Genomic DNA, 18,449 nt, shown 5'->3' with positions numbered 1-18,449 from the left:
AGGCAACTCAGGACCTACCATTGCGTCTCATTCTTGATCCTCGCCCACACCACGTCACCCACATCGTCCTCGTTCTCACACTCGTTGCCTATGGTTGGTTTCGATAGCGAGACTTGGATCGACGGCAAAGGCATCCTCCTTCTCTCGACTTCCCTCCAATTGACCCCTTACGTGATGTCGCTCCCATGGCTCACCATCTCGCAATTGAAGCTCGCCACCTTCATCCTCTTCTAGGTGGCCCAGCTCATGCTACTGTGGAAGTGGATGCATAGCGTCAAATCACTAAAGAAGCTCTCCCCCTTTCGTCAACAAGCGCTGGGCCTAGTCCTCTCTGCTTGGCTATCAAGTCGATGTGTTGGGTTGCACGACTGCAAGGAGGATAACCTTGGTGGCAACGACGATGACAACCATGCCTTGAGCATCCCAGCAGTGGTCGCTCTCGCTACACCAGGAACCAGGCAAGACGATGATCACTCCCTAAGCATCCCAACGACAGTCTCTCTCGCTATGCCAAGAGGCAAGCAAGACAACAACCATGCCCTGAGCATCTCCATGGTCTCCCCCTCTTCATGAGAGTCTTCGTCTTCGTCAGTCTTATCGTCACCTTATCTTTGGTCGAATGGTCTTCAACCCTAGTCAGCTCTTCCCAATATAAATTTTTAAGTACATGAACCATGATACTAATAAGGTCCAAGTATAAGAGGTAATATGTAATTAGCCCAAATAGTTAATCAGACCGATAAATATTAGCTATGGTGATTATACAATTAAGATATATAATTTTATCATAATAGATGGGCCATTACAGTTTCCACTGCATTATCACGGTTTCATCTGCTTTCCAATGTTCATACCCTGCAATGTCATGAGCTTTAGCGACAGGATCATTCAGGTTGCATTCATGATGCGTAGAGTTCCCAAGCCACCGTAATGTCTATCCTCCAGTTAACACGACTCGTCGGCTTCTTCCAAATCTCGTCATTCCACTCCTCCACCTTGGAAACGACATGGATGGGCTCCCTATAAGTACCCCCCGAATCTTTCATGTTGTCATCGATCAAAAGTCGTCGTCCTCTTCTTCTTCTCCAAGGCTTTCGTATCATGACCTCCACAGTGCGAGCTCACATTGCTGGTTCCTTTGTGACGGTCACCGTCACATGCGTGGCTTCCACTGTGCTAGCTCAATTACCTGCTCTGAGGTCTGCCAGCGGCTACTCTAAGCTTGTCGTAGGCCTTGACGTCGAGTGGCTCTCTTCCGACCGTAATGGCAAGGCCGCACTGCTCCAGCTCTGCAGTGGCACTCAGTGTCTCATCGTTCAGCTGCATCACTTGGACTACGTTCCAGTATCGTTGGCGAGCTTCCTTGCAGACCCAACAGTGGATTTCGTTGGAGTTGGCATCACCTCAGATGCTCAGAAGCTTAGGGAGGACTACGGCTGGGGAGTTCATAACGTGGTGGAGCTTGCTCCTCTTGCTGCAAAGAAGAATGGTCCGAATGCCGGACAGAGTCTGGTGGATCTCTCTCGTTCTGTTGTGGGGATATCTATCGATAAGCCTGCAAGTGTGACTTGCAGTGACTGGACTGCAAAGCATCTGAGCCATGATCAGATTGTTTATGTTGCTACTGATGCTTATGTTTCCTATCTCATTGGTGAGAAGCTGTTGGCCAACTAGCTGTGGTTGTGGCAACTTCTGTCCGATGTTTTGTCTGCTTTCCCACTGAATCGTTCTACTGGAATAAATGCATCATAAATCTACCTCTCTCTCTCTCTCTCTCTCTCTCTCTCTCTCTCTCTCTTTTAGTTTATAATATCTCCCTATCCCAAGTTTTTGTTGGTGACTGTTATTGGATGATCAGTAAGCTGTATCTGTCAATTTTGCATGCAACATACCTGATGGTTATAGAAAGCTGCTGATGCTTGTGGATCAGTAGACCACATGCACATATAAGATGCATAAAGTTTTAATTGAATATAATTCCAATTAATCTAAGACTAATGATTTCCTGAGGCTAAGCCTTGGCAGAGAGAGAATGACCAAGTTGAATAATTACAAAAACATATTAAAAATTGTGTTTCTCAACATTAAATCATCAAAATTTCTCATTGTTTTTTAGGCCAAACTAACACCAAATTAGATTCCAATTACCTAATTGGCACCATTACATTCTTCTAATTAACCATTCATGGAAGCTATTATAACTGGATATGGATACATGACATGTATCCCCACACACAACAAATATGTTGATATAACAAAACATGAAAGGAACATGACATTTTATTGCATGGATATAACAAATATGTTGATATAACAGATATACCATCCCTTGCATACTCATCTTGAAGATATAATTTGGTCCCCTTTTGTCATAAACATGCATGGTAATAAGCTCTCCATTAATCAAGCATGTTACTTTCAGAAAGCATAAACAAATGCATATCTAATTAATTCCAAGTGGCACTAGTTTAAAGGGAAAAGATGAACTCAAAGAAAACTGATGTCCATGTTGAGCTCACTGCAAAGTAGCAAAAATGCAATTGCAGCCTTGTATCTTCAGCATCTGATGAATTGGCTCCTCGATCAAAGTGCATAACCTGCCAAATACATTTTACTACAACAAATGGCAATCCCTGAAGGTTCGAGATATGATCCTATGATACAACATAAATCTCAAAAGCAGATGCATGAAATTTTCCTCTTTTTTTACAATTTTTACATTTTCCTATTCATTAAATATTGAAAATTAATGAATGATGACAAAAATCATAACAGAAAAATCATGCTCTGACTTGTTATCTTACCATTCCTTCATAATCTTTCAACAACATAAAATTGTCAAGTAGGTATCATGTCTACTAGTCCACCATCCATTCTTTCAGCCTTCTCTCCACGCTCACCTGAGGATTGGAGACCAAATAGCAGAGAATATTAACTTTATGTATTAGTAATTTAGATTGAATGGGATAAGCATTTTATGACATTTTTTATAATGAGAAGTTAAATAATCAGTCAGAAAACATAAAAATATGCATGAAGAAGAGGTAAGATAAGCTATGAGCATCCCTTGGGTGATTTTTTTCCTTTACAAAGGCCAAATTTGAGCTGCATTAACTCGAAAATAAATGAGTAGCATGTAAGGAAAGTAGAGCAATGTTTTTTGCATGTCCTACCAGTACGAATCCTTATTATGTCGGCAACAGGTACCACTGAAAAAAATGAAATCTCATCAGAAGTTTTTACTGAAGAAAAAATTCAAATTGTAACTATTGAAAACCAATCTTATAAATAATAAGTGACAATGAGATTAAATTTCACAGATTAAAGAAATCAAAGTTAAAACAGATGCAATGCACAATGTTCAGATTTCATCCTGAAGTTATCGACTTTAAGTTATCTTTAATTTGCTGAGAAGGTCTATGCAAATTCGGTAAGTTAAATTTCATTGTGATACAACAAATTCCAGTATAATTATGAGTCATAACAAGTCGCTGAAAAATCATTGCTGTTACATAATGACATACTAAATTTTATTATGAATGGTAACTTTTGAAGATATAAGTCACAACATCTAGCAAAGAACCCTTCCCATACGAATTTTCCGAAAATTTTAAGATGCTAAATCAGCATTAAATAAATCTCCAATTAAATCACAAAAAAATAATAGAAAAATGTTAGTTTCTTTTAAAAATTCTAAATTCTGAGTTCCAAGTTTCATGTCCTTTAAAAGTTATGTAAAATACTTACCTGTTTGCGGTAATGAATAGATATAATATGTCAAATAGACAATCATAGTATACATGCCTTAACAACAATGCAAACTGAACAATCTAAGAACAGATCCAGCTTGAAATTTAAAATCATTTTCTTATGAGTTAGAAGAGAACAATTATGAAAGGAACTCAGCACAAAGAAGGTCTATTCACACAGTATGTGGACTAGAATTGAAACATGAGCATTATTAAGACCAAGTTAAGGAAAAAACAACTTTTGGCATCCAGAATACATGAGGCAACTCAATTTCAATAAAGTAAGTTTTTTGTATAAGCAAGAAGATTTGCAAGGCAGTTGAAGTAACAGAAGTTAAGGAAACTCAATTTCACTTCTCATGTTTCAAGAAGATTACATAAAGTTCTTTTACATGAGGCAACTCGATTTCAATAAAGCAAGTTTTCTGTACAAGCAAGGAGACAATTTGCTACTTCAACTTTATGTTAAGTAGTTGAAGTAGCAAATTGTCTATAAGCAAAAATAAATGAAGTAGACAGATCTAAATGGTGCTAGTTCATGAAGATTATTTAAAACTTCCGATAAAAACTACAAAACTACATTCTCCACTGATTCCATATCTGAAGCATCTATAGTGCTCACTGAAAAAGAATCCTAACAACCAAGTACTTCATCTGTCCCTGGGGGCTGAGATAACTAAGGAACTACTAGCAGATGATAGAGAATTATCCAGGTAGTTTTGCAAAAAAGAACTGCTGCACAACATGACTCGGTGCACAACTTAACACGAGTCACCACAAATCCGGAAGCATACCACTCCTGATCCCACCCTGGATGTGTGATGTGCCAGCCAGTCACAAATCAATTCACAACATGAAATTAGCACACTTAACCATAGTGGACCCTAATTTCCCTCATATATAATAACTCAAAGGATTGTATATCATATATAAGATAAAGAAACCCACGATTATCAGAATTAAACTGCAACAGAGAAATTAATCTTACAGAAAATCTTGCCATCACCAATTTCTCCTGTTCTTGTTTCTTCAATTATTTTCTCAAGTACAGCTTCAACCTATGCCATCACCATATTATAAAGAGCAATAGTAATTAATTGGAATAAATAACATCATTAAATACAAAATATAGAAGAGGTCGCATGATAAAAAAAAAATCTAAATGATTTTAAACATCTCTCCATTAGAGAACAAGAATAATTTTAAATCTTCTACCAACTACTATGCGGTTATGGTTTGACACAGGCAGGTTCAACCGAATTTATGTCCCAAACATCACCAAGTTCTGAAATCACATTATTATCATGTAGTTCAACTAAATCTCTATGGCATCAACCACAAAAATTGAAAACTCATTATTCTCATGTTAACCCAAGTGTTCAAGGCATTTCAGCCAGTAAAAGCATGTCATTTTCATTGTAAAGATACATGCATAATAGTTCCATAGTTGTTGTTTTTCTCATCCTTTTTATATGTACTGCATAAATTGCAGTCAGAAAGTGATCATATCTACTCATGGCTACAGATTATAAGATGTAGCACCCTAGATATGGAAAATTATCATAAGTGTCATCATATTTCATCTTGATCTCATAATCAACAACATAAAAGGATACATGTCTAACCTACTTATCTACCTGATCTTTGCACACCACTATCTCCATTTTAACTTTAGCTATGAAGCTGTTTTCTGAAAACTCAGAACCTGAAAATTCAGAGCAACAAATTTATTACCAGGAACAGGCACATGCTTAAATATTAAGCTTTCCCAGTAAGTACAATAGCATATATAAGCAAAGATTTTAGAAAGAATTCAATTCTTGCTTCATGTTAAATAATCCATAACCAAATCAACAGAAGATTCAAGAATTACATATATTACACACAATTGATAGCTCTTTCTAAAGCTTGATAATAAAACAAGCAGACAACAAACAGCAGCTCTTACAGGACTACCGATCTTTACACTAAACAACATGGAACTTTAGGAAATCATATTAAATAACTTTGTTGCATTCCAATTCACCTTCTTTTTTCATAAATCCTCATGATGTTCATTAAGAACATGAATGAGGTTTTTTAATCTTTATCACATACTGATATGCTACATGTTGTTCTATATCTAGGCTGCTTGCAAGATTGCGAAGTATAATAAATATTACATTAAAGGAGGGGACAGAATAGAATGTGAAACCCCTGTTTGCCTCAATATAAAAGAATTACAAATCCTACAGCTTATACTTGATGATTATAATTTATCAATAAAATGTCAATATTTCATTTAATGCTGCTGAAATTCATGAGGTAGAAGCTCAATCTTGTCATGAATGGAACCAACCATGTGCTTCTAAGACTGTGCCTGTTTGCAAGGCCACAAAATTTATTTGGGTTTCTTTTCCAGTTGTGAGCGAAGAATATCAGTTGCAGCAGTTGGTGTTAGCTTCACAGTTTTGATCCAATTTCAGAATTTTAATTAAAAATTAGAAAAAAAAGGATATACAAGACAACAATAGGAAAACCGAAAGTCCCAACTATTTGGAATTGGCCATATGAATCTCTTGACACCATTGAGATTTATAAAAAATCATATGTTTAGTTAAGTTTAGAGTACTTAAATCTTTATTTATAGTTTCTATTACGATCTTTTTATGTCTTCCTCTACTTCTCCTCGTATCACTAATATTAATCATTACACCTCTTCTGACTACCACATCTGGATGTCTCCTAAGCATATGCTCATACTATCTTAAATACCATCACATCCGGATGTCTTCTAAGCACAAGCTCATATCATCTTAAATGATTTTCTCTCATCTTATCCTCCATCAAAGCGATACTTAGTTGTTCACGAATTAAAAAAATAAATTTTATCTTTCCTAGTAATTCTACATATCCAACTCAACATTCTCATCTTGACAACACATACTTTTTGTATATATTGTTTCTTAACTGCTTAACACTCAGATCCATAAAACATTGTTGGTCTCACAACTAGCTTATAAATTTTTTTTTTAATTTCGAAGGTATCTGATAATCATACAAGACCCTTGATATCCCTCATTATTTTAATCATCGTATTTTTACTTTATGAATAGTATCTTCATCGATCTCTCCATCTTGTTAAAAAAAAATATACAAGACAATAAGAGAAAAAAAAGAAGTATTGTCTTATAACAATAACAGAAAAAAAAAGGATATAAAAGACAATAAGAGAAAAAAAGTATATGCATCATATTAGAAAATAAGTATTGTCTTATAACCTAATAGCTTAAACTTCTAAGAAATACTACCATCAAATTTCCATGTGGATCCCATCTATTTGGCGCAAACCCAAATACAGGATCAATTAAAATGGACCTCCAGCATAGATTGAGGCCACTGAGATGCTACCGAACAAAAGGGAGAGAACAACAGATGGATATTGAAACCACACAGCCTATGCATAAATTATGAGTTAGAAGGAAATGGAGAATATGTAACCAAGGAAAGGATATTCAATTCATCCATTTCTATCTTCATTCCTCTTCTAATGATGAATCTAACTTATCAGTCTTTTGCCTGTTTTTAATGTGCCTCTGTTGTTCACTCCAATAACCACATTCTTGCTTGTTGGAATGCCAATCAGCCTACCAAACCATCACTATAGCTTCTTTAATTGCTTGCCAAGTGAACAGCTATCATTGTGGAGCTATCAAATAATCCAGCAAAGAGGAAGAAACTCCAGCAATGAGTCTTCACTCTATTTGCCTGAGGCTCAGATTAGAAAACTATGGATGATACCAAGGCTAAGAGCCTAAGACTAAGGCTAACTTCTACTTTTATGCTATTGTTATAACAGAAAAGAAACTATGTAAAATTCCACAAAATGTGATACAAAGATAAGAGTCGCATTCTTATGGACATGCAGGATCCCTATTGGTAAAGGCCGTAAAGCCAGGAGGCCTTTTAATAAATTGACACTATAACTTCCGAAAATATTTCCTGTGCTGAGTATCCTGACATATCTCACCTTATCGTGTAAGAAAGTGTTCCACCATGTTTGATGAACTATCTTTGATGTTGCTATGTGTTCCACCACTATGTTGTTGGGCATTCCATACTATTACCATTTGTCCATCCACTAAATTTGGTCTTAACTCCATCAGGCAACTATTGATTAAACTAAGTTAACTAATGGACTTGGTTTAACTCAAATATGCTAACTAAGCAGGCTCTTTGACTCATTTTGTCAGCAAGAAAGCAGATCATTTTCAGGGTGACAACAATTGTTCTTTGCAATAGTAGTTTAAAAAGAACCATAAAGACTAATTCCAGATGTTGCATAACAAGAATAATATACAAGAATTTCTTTTCAGCCAATGATAGATACACATCCAAGTACTTTAGTAGGAGATTTTATTAATTGAAATTTCTGGTAGACTAGGAGTTAGACATCAACAAGATCCGGATTACGTACATCTTTAAGTACCAATCAATCAATTGGTGAAACAGAAGTATGATATTAAGATAGTAAAACAGAATACATCCAAAAGCAGAGATCCAGACCAGTCAGGAATCTATTTGACTGGACAAAGAAATACAAGCAGTATGCAGAGTTGAAATAAAAGAAATTTTAGTCTTGCACATATTAGCAATATGTCTGGTGAGCAACTACCCTTCGACTGCATTGTCAAAGCAAATGACCAAAACAAGAAGACTAGAATGCACATATTCGATCAAAACAACCGAAACCAACAAGCTGAATTGACAGAATGACTGTCATGTCAAACCAACGATAAACCAGACCGCAGCACTGAACAGGAACATACCACCATGCCTCTCTGTTGAGCCACCTTGTGCCCCAAAACCTCGAACGTCAGAAACTGTAACTCCCCGAATTCCCATTTGCAGCAAACCCTAGGTCATGACAAAATTAAGTCCTAGCTCTCTGAAACCAATCAAAACCATACAAGAGTTCCTCTTTTATCTTACCGATGAAACATGAGGAACTCTCCATGACCTGAACTCCCGTTTGACCACACAACGAACAATTTTTTTAAAGCGAGTCCATGAAACACAGTTCCAAGCCTCATCGAGAACAGAAAGCTCAAAACCTTACCTCATAATCGCTTCTATCTTGTAAAATTTAGCGTCCGGAGTATATTTTGCTTCAAACGCAGTCAAGAATCAGATGGGACAAAGAAGAATTCATCGTAACCAGCAAATCTCGTCATGGTCGCAAGCGAAAACACATCTTTGCGACGTACCTGGAGAGGAATGGGCTATAATCACCGGGCGGAGCGAGCGAATCGTCGCGCCTCCGAGCCTTCCGTTGATCGGAGAAGCTCTCGAAGATGAAATGGGGTACTTGGGGTTAGGAACCAGGACGGAGAAGCCGACCTGAAAAGGTCTTAAGCGGTCGAAAGCCCTCAATTGTGCCGGAGAATCGAGCGCCGTCGCCATCATCTCCTCACTCGACCGGAGGTGAAAACCTGAGACCTCGTTACAACTGCGCGCAAAACTATACACATATATATAAATAGCTTAATGATATGAAGGCGATGTTAATAGTCTTCGTAAATATCACATATACTCTACATGTGATTTCTTTTTCGGATCCTTGTCGGATTTCACGTGTAGATCCGATTTCCTTTAAGTTGGCGAAGTAGACATTACAAGGATTACACGTGTACACTCGTTTATCGGATCCAGTTTAATCAAGTATAAGAGTTCGATAAGCTACTAATCGGCCGGCTGAACCCTGTTGTATGGATCCGCGACCGGAGAAATGGGTCGGATCGAAGTGTGAAACGGGTATCCGTTTTGATCGTCATCCCACGTTTTGATGTAGTTTGGTCGTTGTGGGTAACGGAGAAGAGAGCCCAAAGAAATGGAGAAGAGAGTCCCCAAAGACGGGTTCGTCTACAGAGTGAGCAACTCGGGAGAATGGGAGGAGCTGCAGAGGACGGGCGCCACTCTGGGCGGAAGTCTCGACCGAAGAACTGGATGTATTCACCTCAGTGACCTTGATCAGGTAGGTACAGCGGAACCCGAAAATTCGCGGAAAGTAAAACAAAGAGATCTGATCGTCTCGTTTTCTTTTCGCTGTTGATCTTTTTTATGTATGAAATTGCTTAAAGTTTCAATCTTGGGCAGGTGAGGATGGTTCTGAACAACTTTTTCCGCGGTAGGGAGGACCTTTATTTGCTCCAAATCGACGCGACCAAGGTAAGTTAGGGCACAAGACTCGAACTCTTTTTGTGATAAGATAATGGTCACCTTAATCGTTCGCCTAATCCCTGGATGCTTGTGTCATATGATGGATTAATACCGATTATTTGGTGAAGAGCTTGTCAAAACCTACAGTACCTTCTGATGAAAACGTTTCTGTTGTCTGGGCATATATGTGTTATGTGTCATATGGCCTTCCCATCGATTACTTGTTGGAATATTGGGTATTTGGATCATCTATGATGTTTGAAATAAATGTTGGTCTTTAGAACTTGTAATTTCTGGCTGACTTGTTGGTCATTGACATATAGATTTAGTCGAACACGAGCACTTTCGATGACAATCGAATTTGTCCTTGTCTTTGATCAATTTTGGCAAATAGTTTATTTTGTTGAATATAGACATGGATGGTTGAGATCCTAGCTCTTTTAGAAAGATTAGATGCAGCGCATCCGTTCTATTCTTAAGACAAATGGTTCATCTACAAGTATTATGTATACATATGTTCATTGTTCACTTTAACTAATTTTTCTGCCATGAATGCTGAAGCCATGCAATGGAATTTTGCCATAATTGAAAAGGTTGTATTGTTTCTTACACCATGGTTATGAAGTTGTGTTTGGAGACTTGCCACATGGTATGCTAAAGTAAACATGTAGCAAGGCTGCATTTGGAAGTGTACTGAAACTCAATGCACTCATCATTTGTGGAAGAGTTTGTACAACAGCAACAACTACTACATCTAATCGCCAACTTTTAGCTCTGTTATAAAAACACACTTCTATGTCCTATGTTAAATCAAAGTATCTAAGATGACATGGATGCCAGTGCTTGTGTTTTAGATCCTCAGGTCTGATCATCATAATAGGAACTTTTGGTTCATGGGCAGCTTTTAGTTTCCACTGCACCTTCAAGCATCTAATCTATGTGATCACAAGCATAAGAAACTTAATTTAGATACCTGAACTAGTGATCCAATATAAATTTGTGTCATATTGGATGTGTTCCCTGTAAAAAAATTCTATTGGATACCTTGATCTTGTCTTCTTTCATGTGCAGTTTGTTTACTTGATATCCCCATGCATTAACCAATCTTTAGTTTCTAGGTTGAATGTACTTCACTTTTAGTTTTTCAATTTCTGCCATATGAGTGCCGTATATACAAAACATGAAGCTAGCAAGCTTCCTGCAAATGAGCTGAAAGCAAACAGCAATCAAACACCCTCCCTTGCATGCAAGACTGACAAAAGAACTGGACAAGCCAAACAAAAGAAAACATCCTTCTAAACTGACATGCAACAATAAATCAGAATTGTAAGTGGCTTTGAGATAAATCTGTTGTTTTCAATGTCTACAGTATTTCTTTTTTCATCAGAAATACAAATTCCACTGGAATCATATTCTTCAGCAACAGCCAATACCAACTAATCCCATCCCTTCTCGAAACATTCTCAAGTTATTCTTTCTCCAGATCTCCCAAACATTTGATGGTACTTCATATTACCTTTTATCAAAATCTGCCTTGAAGTTCTGATTCACAGCCTAGAAAGAAATGATTACTTGTCTCAGGCAAATTACCACATAGGATACTTTTGATAAAAGAATATCCACATGTTTGTAATTTTCTTGGAGGACTTATTCCACTACACTCTGCTTCACTGCATTGGGCAGATCTCCTGTACTGTATTGTTCTTTCTTTTTCATCTAGCTTTTGGGAACTAAATTTAAGATAGTTAACTACTGAACATGGTCTTGTAGATAATTTAATTTTACACTGTCATATGTGTACTCACAATCTCTAACATTGCAATCTGGAGGTCAGCTTGATCGAGTGATTCCTAAGATTACATTTGTTGATGCTAAAACCAAATTTTGAAACACTGTACCATGCATGTGAGTGCCACAAACCTATCTTGTTTTTATTGTTATTTAATTCTTTTTTAAATAGCATTTCACAATGTCTCTTATGTTGTTTTAACATCTTCTATCTTCTATAATATGCAACAAAAAATTGGTAAATCATAATGTCATAACTATTTTGTGTTGAGTACATGGATATTTACCTGCCATTTTATACCGCCCTATAAGATAAAATCATCACACAACTTGAATTGTAGCTTCAACAAGCTCACAGGTTTTATTTTCCTATTAAAGCTTGGTGAGGAGTTAATATATGAAGCTGCTGAGGGCACCTACTTTCCACATTTCTATGGCCCAGATCGGAGCTTTAGGCCGCTTTCTTTAGACGTTGTCTCCAAGGCGGAGAAGCTGGAACTGAAAAATGCTGAATTCACTTGCAGTCTGCTGGACCAGGCATGAAGCTGATTCTGTTTCTTCAATTCACAGATTAACTTTTGCATTCAGCTTCAAACCATTGTAATCATGAAAATACTTATCGATTTTTGAATGAAAATGTTTGAAATTGCGGAACTGTCATCTATGTTTTGGTGGTCAAGCCCCATTTTTTCCAAACCTTTGGCACATGAATGAGTCTGAGATCATGAACTATTACGACTTGCCTCTGCTGACTTGCAATGTAGTTATGAGCAACAACCGAGATGGGTATTCAGATGCTCCATGGACATTGATGTGTGAAATTTTACTATCTAACAAGAAGAAGAAGAGAGAATAGGAACTATACTCTGAATCCTTGATGCCAAAAGGTGAAAAGAAATCAGGCAGGTAATCTGAAATGTTATCAGGGCAAAACAGGGAGCAGTCTTCCTGTTAGCTACAGTCATGGGTGGAAAAAAACACATACACAAAACAAGGGTAATGCTTGTTGTCAATCTACTTCTTTTGGCCAAGCAAACAAGTCTAAGTTGTCTAATATTTATCAGCTAGCGCTTGTTGCTTGAATTCAAGCTTCAGAACACGTCGTTCTGTGAGCAGAAATAAAACCTTCTTTTTGTCTGCTGAATAGGAAGAGCATCACAAAAAAGGCAACTTTATTGAGATTTTTGAAACCAGGAGGAGCATGAAAAGCTGCAATGAGTATGGATATGCTTTTAAAGAATTGGAATTGCCATAGCATGTCTTTGACAATGGCTACGACGATTATATTTCCGCAATAAGGACAGAAATAAATTACAAGTTATACAGAAGGTTTGCTATCGCCAGCAGGATGATCAAAGACCTGAACAATGTCGGATATATGCATCAGTAGACATTTCACCAACTATAAATCAACTTGGTAATCACACTGAAGCAGAACAGAAAAGAACATTCTGATCCATGGTTCAAGCAGATCAGTGCAATCTTAAACATGCATAGATGTTACACATTTGACTTTGTGCGACGTTAGGCAAAGATCTTCTAGGACTTTGGAAGATGAACAGAGACATCTTTATCTGCTTGAAGGGACAAGGATTCTATTACCATAGGAAACAGCATTCACTTATGCTGTGTACATCGTTCACCGATCATAACAAGTGCATATCTTTCCTGGGGCAAATGGGCATCTGCTATTTGCAGGTCATTTTTATTTCAGCCAGCTTGTGATCCTAAACCGACACATTGCTTTCTTGCATGCTCTGGAATCAACTTTGCGACCATCTCGGTTGGCACACCCTTCAACTCTGGTTGTCACAAAAGGATGTCAAATAAACACGTTGAGTTCCTTCTAGGCCAACAGATTTGATGATGATAATAAGACCTGCAGAAGTCTACTTCATACAAAAGACTTACCATGAGGCTTGAAATTAAAGAGAGGGGGCAAAAAGCGACCATTGGGTAAGCGGGTACTTTGATTTCGAAGCTCATCAAAGAATGGATGAATTAATGCTTCCAACTGCATTTAATTAAACAAAGACGCACGATAATCAAGCTAGATAAAAACATGAAAAATATCAATGAGGATATAAAGATGATCGCAATATCCGTAGTTTATACTCACCGCAGTGCATCGCAAGCTTGGGGAGTATTGCAAAAGCCTAGAGACAAGATCCACAGCTTCAAGAGGCATTTGTTTATGGAATATCTGAGCAAACAGATGACAATAATAAGACTTCTATAGCAGATAAGTAAAAGCAAATAGCCTGAGTAGCTTATAGTTGGAAACCATAGGAAAACACTTATTATAGTACCTTGTGCCAAGGATGAACCTTTATCTGTGGGAATTTGAATTCATTGTAATTTGGGTTCATGCATTTAATTTCTTCCCTTGTGGGTGTACCTAGAACCTGAATTGGAAAAATACACATCATAAAAGGTCAGCTGTAGCAAATAGTAAAACTCAAACAAAGATATCGTTTAGGCAGCAGTAGAGGCATGGGTTAACAGTTATATTACCTTTATTATTTCAACAAGTTGGTCAACTCCGCTTTCTCCTGGAAAGAGAGGCTACCAAATAACAAACCATTGTAAATTGGCATGTGAAATGTATGCAGGACTAGAAAGTATCCACAGAAAAAGTCTTCCATGTTAGTTTACCTGTCCTAGCATAAGTTCTGCAAGAACACACCCAGCAGACCAGATGTCGATTGCCGTAGTATACTCAGTAGCCCCAAATATAAGCTCAGGAGCCCTATAATATCTGGAACATATATATGAAATATTTGGTTCTCCTTTTACCTGCATAAACAAAAGAAAAGCTAAATGTATATGCTATTGAATTAAATCGATTGACATCAATTTGACAGATGAAAAGAAAAAATATATACCAAGACTTTTGCACTCCCGAAGTCACATATTTTTAGCTGGTGAGTGTGTGGGTTGACCTGTTTTAAGTAAAATGTAAGTTCACTCCTGATTTAGGACATAAGAGATGAAACTCGTAATGAAATCAGATGAAACCCACATCAATGTCTCTGTATACTAAGCACCATATATCTCCAACCATTTCAAAATAACTTCAAGCAAACAAAAATGTAACTTTATAATTGATCAATAAAAAAATTAATTTATCAAGGTAAGAATAACAACCAACATTTATATTAGATTTAGTTGAATAAGATGTTTAAAATGAAAAAAAATATAAATACTAAATTAATACAATAGAGTGAATATATACCAGAAGATTCTGGGGCTTTATGTCTCTATGGCATACTCCAATGCTGCCATGAATATAGGCCAACGCTCTACAGATCTGTTGTAGTAACAAAACAGAATCAGAAAAAGTGCACCACAAGATTTCAAGAGTGTTCAGAGAAAAAAATAAATAAATAAACTATTTGGCTTGTAAGATTGAATGTTCTGTCTATATTTTCATAAAATGAAATCTCCATCCTGCAGCATTGTGGAGCCAACAGATACACCTATCAGCAGCAAATATCAGAATATTTACTTCAAGAATTAGTCTTTGGTGCATAAAAGTGACCCAAAAAAATTAGGTGTATATGACTACACGAACAGTGAGGACTTAACAATAATAACTTTTAAGAATCTATTTAAACTTGATGAAATGCATATGTTGAAAATTCACCAACCAAAACAAAGGTCCAAAAAACAAATAATAAACAGAAGTTGCAACGACAGTAAACTCCTGCTAACCTGGTACATGTATAGTTTCACATATATTAGAGGCATTCGTTGGTTCATCTTGTTGTAGTGTTTGATAACATGATGAACTGTCTCTGGAACATACTCAAGTACCAAGTTCAGGTACAGGTCATCCTTCGTAGTAGTTGAGAAAAAACAATGCTTCATAGAAATGACATTTGGATGGTCAAGAAAGCGCATGGTCTGCAATTCACGGTTTTTATACCTCTTGTCTTGCAGAACCTTCTTTATGGCTACTGTTTCACCAGTCTCAAGACATTTAGCCTATAAACAGAAAAGAATAATGCCGATTACTATTATTATCTCATCTGCAGATAAAACTGTAAGATCAATCTAACAAAAGATGCAGCCAAAACCAATCATCCATAAGTGCACTTGTATGTTGTCTAATAGAGCCAGACAATGGGCAATTAAGCATCCAAGCAGGATGACAAAAACAGAAGTACTTTGTAAGCTCAACTGTTTAGAAACTGACCTGGAATACTATACCAAATGAGCCATGTCCAACAACACGCTCAGCCATATAGCTTATGGTCTGCCATCAAAATGAACAGATTATTAAGAGAATGAGTGTGCAAATGCATTCATCCAAGAAAAATAAGGCTGAAGCATAAAGAAGAAAACCTAAGATGTTAACCATGTATGATACCAATTTATGTATAGTACCAAGCCAATCGAATTTTTTAGTCTTTCCTCCATAATTCATATAAAAAATCCAGTTCTTCTAAATAGGTTAAAACGCATTCCTACATTTCTATAGCATATTGAAAAAAGCTCTTTTTACCTGTTTTGGCTGACCATTTCTACCTCCAATTGTTGTAACAATTATATGACCAGTTTCTGTGCCATTCCCATCAACCACTGTTTCTTCAGCTTCCTGCAGTAGTTCATTAAATTTGTTGATTTGGTGAAACAACTAATTTATTGGCCGTATTCTACTATCATAGTGACACAAAGTACAAGCACTAGTCACTAGATGCATAACTGGTGTTACTCAGCTACCTTATCATCCCTTATTTTCATGTCTTTCATCTCATCTGGCAACCTGTCCACAGCACCAATTGTTCCACTGGTGTTTCTTAGCCCCATTGAGGGCACCACACTAATTGAAGTCATCCACTTCAATAGGAAATCCCCTCCTTTCAATTTGTCTTAAGCAAGACTATTAAAATTAAGTTGTTCATTTACCTGTTAAGAAAGTGAAAGACATGTCAGCAGGCAGGCCGACAAACTATTCCTCTCGGCATTTCTCTTGGTCAATGAAAAAGTTCTCATGCAACAGAGGAAAAGATTAAGACAAATTCATGAACTTCAAGGAAATTTCATTTTGTAGGAATTTCAATTAAATTGACTTGCACAAAAAGACCAAAAAAAAGAGCAAGAAGTAGATAAATTCTGTAAAAAAGAAATTCTAAATTTCATGCATTCACAGAATTTGAAGTCCAATTCTTATAGGCTTTGCTGCTTGGAACTTGTGCCCTGAGGTGCATTCTAATATTTTGATCTGCCATGTCTCATGGCACACTTACAATCTTTGTATCTCATTGAAGATCTTCATTGTCTCTAACTTATCATTAACTTGAGTGTTTAATAGGTATGATCAGGAAGCTGCCAGAAAATGAAGAGGTGTGTAGAACTAAATGAATGTCGTAGTTAATGCATATCACAGTACTAGTTATAGTAAATAAGAGCATGCTACTAGCAACCGAAACACATCACGTGATGAACCAACAAAAATGCATTTTATACATGTGGCCTATGGAGCAATTCAGAAACGTGATGTAAATTAGTTACATACTTACTAAGTAAATAGTTATTCAAAAAGGAAAACTCTTCAGGGCTTAGATTTCTAATTCAATCATCATCCACTAGTCTCCATTTACATAGATGCATTCTCATAAATAAATAGCTCGTCAGTGCACAATCACATGTTTAATTGTCTCACTGCATGTTCATGCAACTCTAACTTTAATTATTGATATTAACATCATCCCTCTAGTGTGCAACCAGCAATATTCAGCAACTTATTTGAGATTTACCAGCAAACGCAATGGCATCTATGCCATGAACACCAAGTGGTGTTACCTAAAGCTCATGAGAACCTTTAATTCAGTGGCATCCTCAGTCATTTCCAATCTTTCAGGAAGGTATACCGATCCAGCAAATAAAATTGTGTGGAAGTGTTCGGGAGGAATCTCCATGATTCCAAAAGAGATGCCCGACAAATTAACAAGGAAGAAACTAAAATTAGGAGTAAAACGAAAAGATTGACAGGAAAATGTGATGCTTGCAGCAACCTGAAAAGAAGAACAAGCGTACCCAGTAGCAGAGTAACTCACAATTCAGAATAAAGAAGATCTAGAGCTACATGACAAAGAGTCCAATCGAGATTCAAAATCCCTAGTTTCCCGTAAGAAATCCTGTAATTATTCGCAAACAAATTACACACTGAAACGATCTCAACCAAACTCTCCCTCGAGGACAAACGCATCAAGCTCCCAGGATTTCAAGAAAGCAAAACGCATGATCCGAGGGCAAAAGCCAAGAAATGGACCGATCTTGTCGCGAACCACACTAATCGACCGCTGAAACAAGATAAAGAAAGCAACTTTGGGAGCTCGGAGGAGATCTTACGACACCAACAACCGGTCCCGGAATCATCCTCCCAATTCACCGCGCACACGGAGACACAGATCGACGACCGCTGCCTGCTGCTGCTTCTTCTCCTCGTTGTGAACTGCGCTAGTGATCCAGATAGGGATCAGAGATCGAGGGGTCTCCAATGCGCCTCTCGATTGCTTGGTAGACGATTTTTCCACCTCTAATTTCTTGTTGTTGGTGGCAAAGGGAGGAAAAGGTGGTGGAGAGAGGTCAGAGGAGTGATGTGAGAACAGTCAAAAGAGAGCTGCATTTTGATGGGCCGTTCCAAAATTGGATCCCACGCCTACCCATATAATAATTAGTGGAATGAAATGACATATATACCCCCTA

The 18,449-nt window shown here is 37.2% G+C and overlaps 4 protein-coding genes across 5 annotated transcripts; 2 read left to right on the top strand and 2 right to left on the bottom strand.

Annotated features, from left to right (window-relative positions):
- Nucleotides 1-1,101: 1,101 nt before the first annotated feature.
- Nucleotides 1,102-1,674, top strand: LOC135674943 (uncharacterized). Its single transcript, XM_065185478.1, has one exon. It carries the CDS (start codon nt 1,102-1,104, stop codon nt 1,672-1,674), a length of 573 nt encoding a protein of 190 aa, XP_065041550.1.
- A 588-nt stretch (nt 1,675-2,262) lies between these two features.
- On the bottom strand, nt 2,263-9,256 carry LOC135620759 (nitrogen regulatory protein P-II homolog). 2 transcript variants are annotated; one of them, XM_065123410.1, is made up of 9 exons: nt 8,996-9,256; nt 8,848-8,860; nt 8,721-8,748; nt 8,558-8,645; nt 5,387-5,454; nt 4,738-4,807; nt 3,174-3,209; nt 2,805-2,900; nt 2,263-2,597 (listed from the first exon to the last, which is right to left on the bottom strand). In XM_065123410.1, exons 1-8 carry the CDS (start codon nt 9,192-9,194, stop codon nt 2,839-2,841), a joined length of 564 nt encoding a protein of 187 aa, XP_064979482.1. In that variant the 5' UTR covers nt 9,195-9,256; the 3' UTR covers nt 2,263-2,597; nt 2,805-2,838. The 2 variants fall into 2 exon arrangements, with proteins under 2 accessions (XP_064979482.1, XP_064979476.1); XM_065123404.1 differs by having other exon boundaries at nt 8,848-8,896; nt 8,996-9,253.
- Nucleotides 9,257-9,591: 335 nt separating this feature from the next.
- On the top strand, nt 9,592-12,389 carry LOC135620602 (uncharacterized). Its single transcript, XM_065123393.1, has 3 exons — nt 9,592-9,762; nt 9,885-9,956; nt 12,114-12,389. Exons 1-3 carry the CDS (start codon nt 9,619-9,621, stop codon nt 12,276-12,278), a joined length of 381 nt encoding a protein of 126 aa, XP_064979465.1. The 5' UTR covers nt 9,592-9,618; the 3' UTR covers nt 12,279-12,389.
- Nucleotides 12,390-13,140: 751 nt separating this feature from the next.
- Nucleotides 13,141-18,366, bottom strand: LOC103987228 (shaggy-related protein kinase alpha). The gene is made up of 13 exons (XM_009405472.3): nt 18,093-18,366; nt 16,461-16,646; nt 16,243-16,335; nt 15,934-15,993; nt 15,450-15,722; nt 14,971-15,045; nt 14,621-14,677; nt 14,391-14,531; nt 14,250-14,300; nt 14,045-14,140; nt 13,855-13,938; nt 13,647-13,749; nt 13,141-13,537 (listed from the first exon to the last, which is right to left on the bottom strand). Exons 2-13 carry the CDS (start codon nt 16,572-16,574, stop codon nt 13,446-13,448), a joined length of 1,239 nt encoding a protein of 412 aa, XP_009403747.1. The 5' UTR covers nt 16,575-16,646; nt 18,093-18,366; the 3' UTR covers nt 13,141-13,445.
- Between the last annotated feature and the right edge of the window lie 83 nt (nt 18,367-18,449).

Source organism: Musa acuminata, chromosome BXJ1-1, assembly GCF_036884655.1.
Source record: "Musa acuminata AAA Group cultivar baxijiao chromosome BXJ1-1, Cavendish_Baxijiao_AAA, whole genome shotgun sequence".
NCBI lineage: Eukaryota > Viridiplantae > Streptophyta > Magnoliopsida > Zingiberales > Musaceae > Musa > Musa acuminata.
Note: the sequence above shows the minus strand (reverse complement) of the source record. Positions and strands in the feature narration are given on the sequence as shown.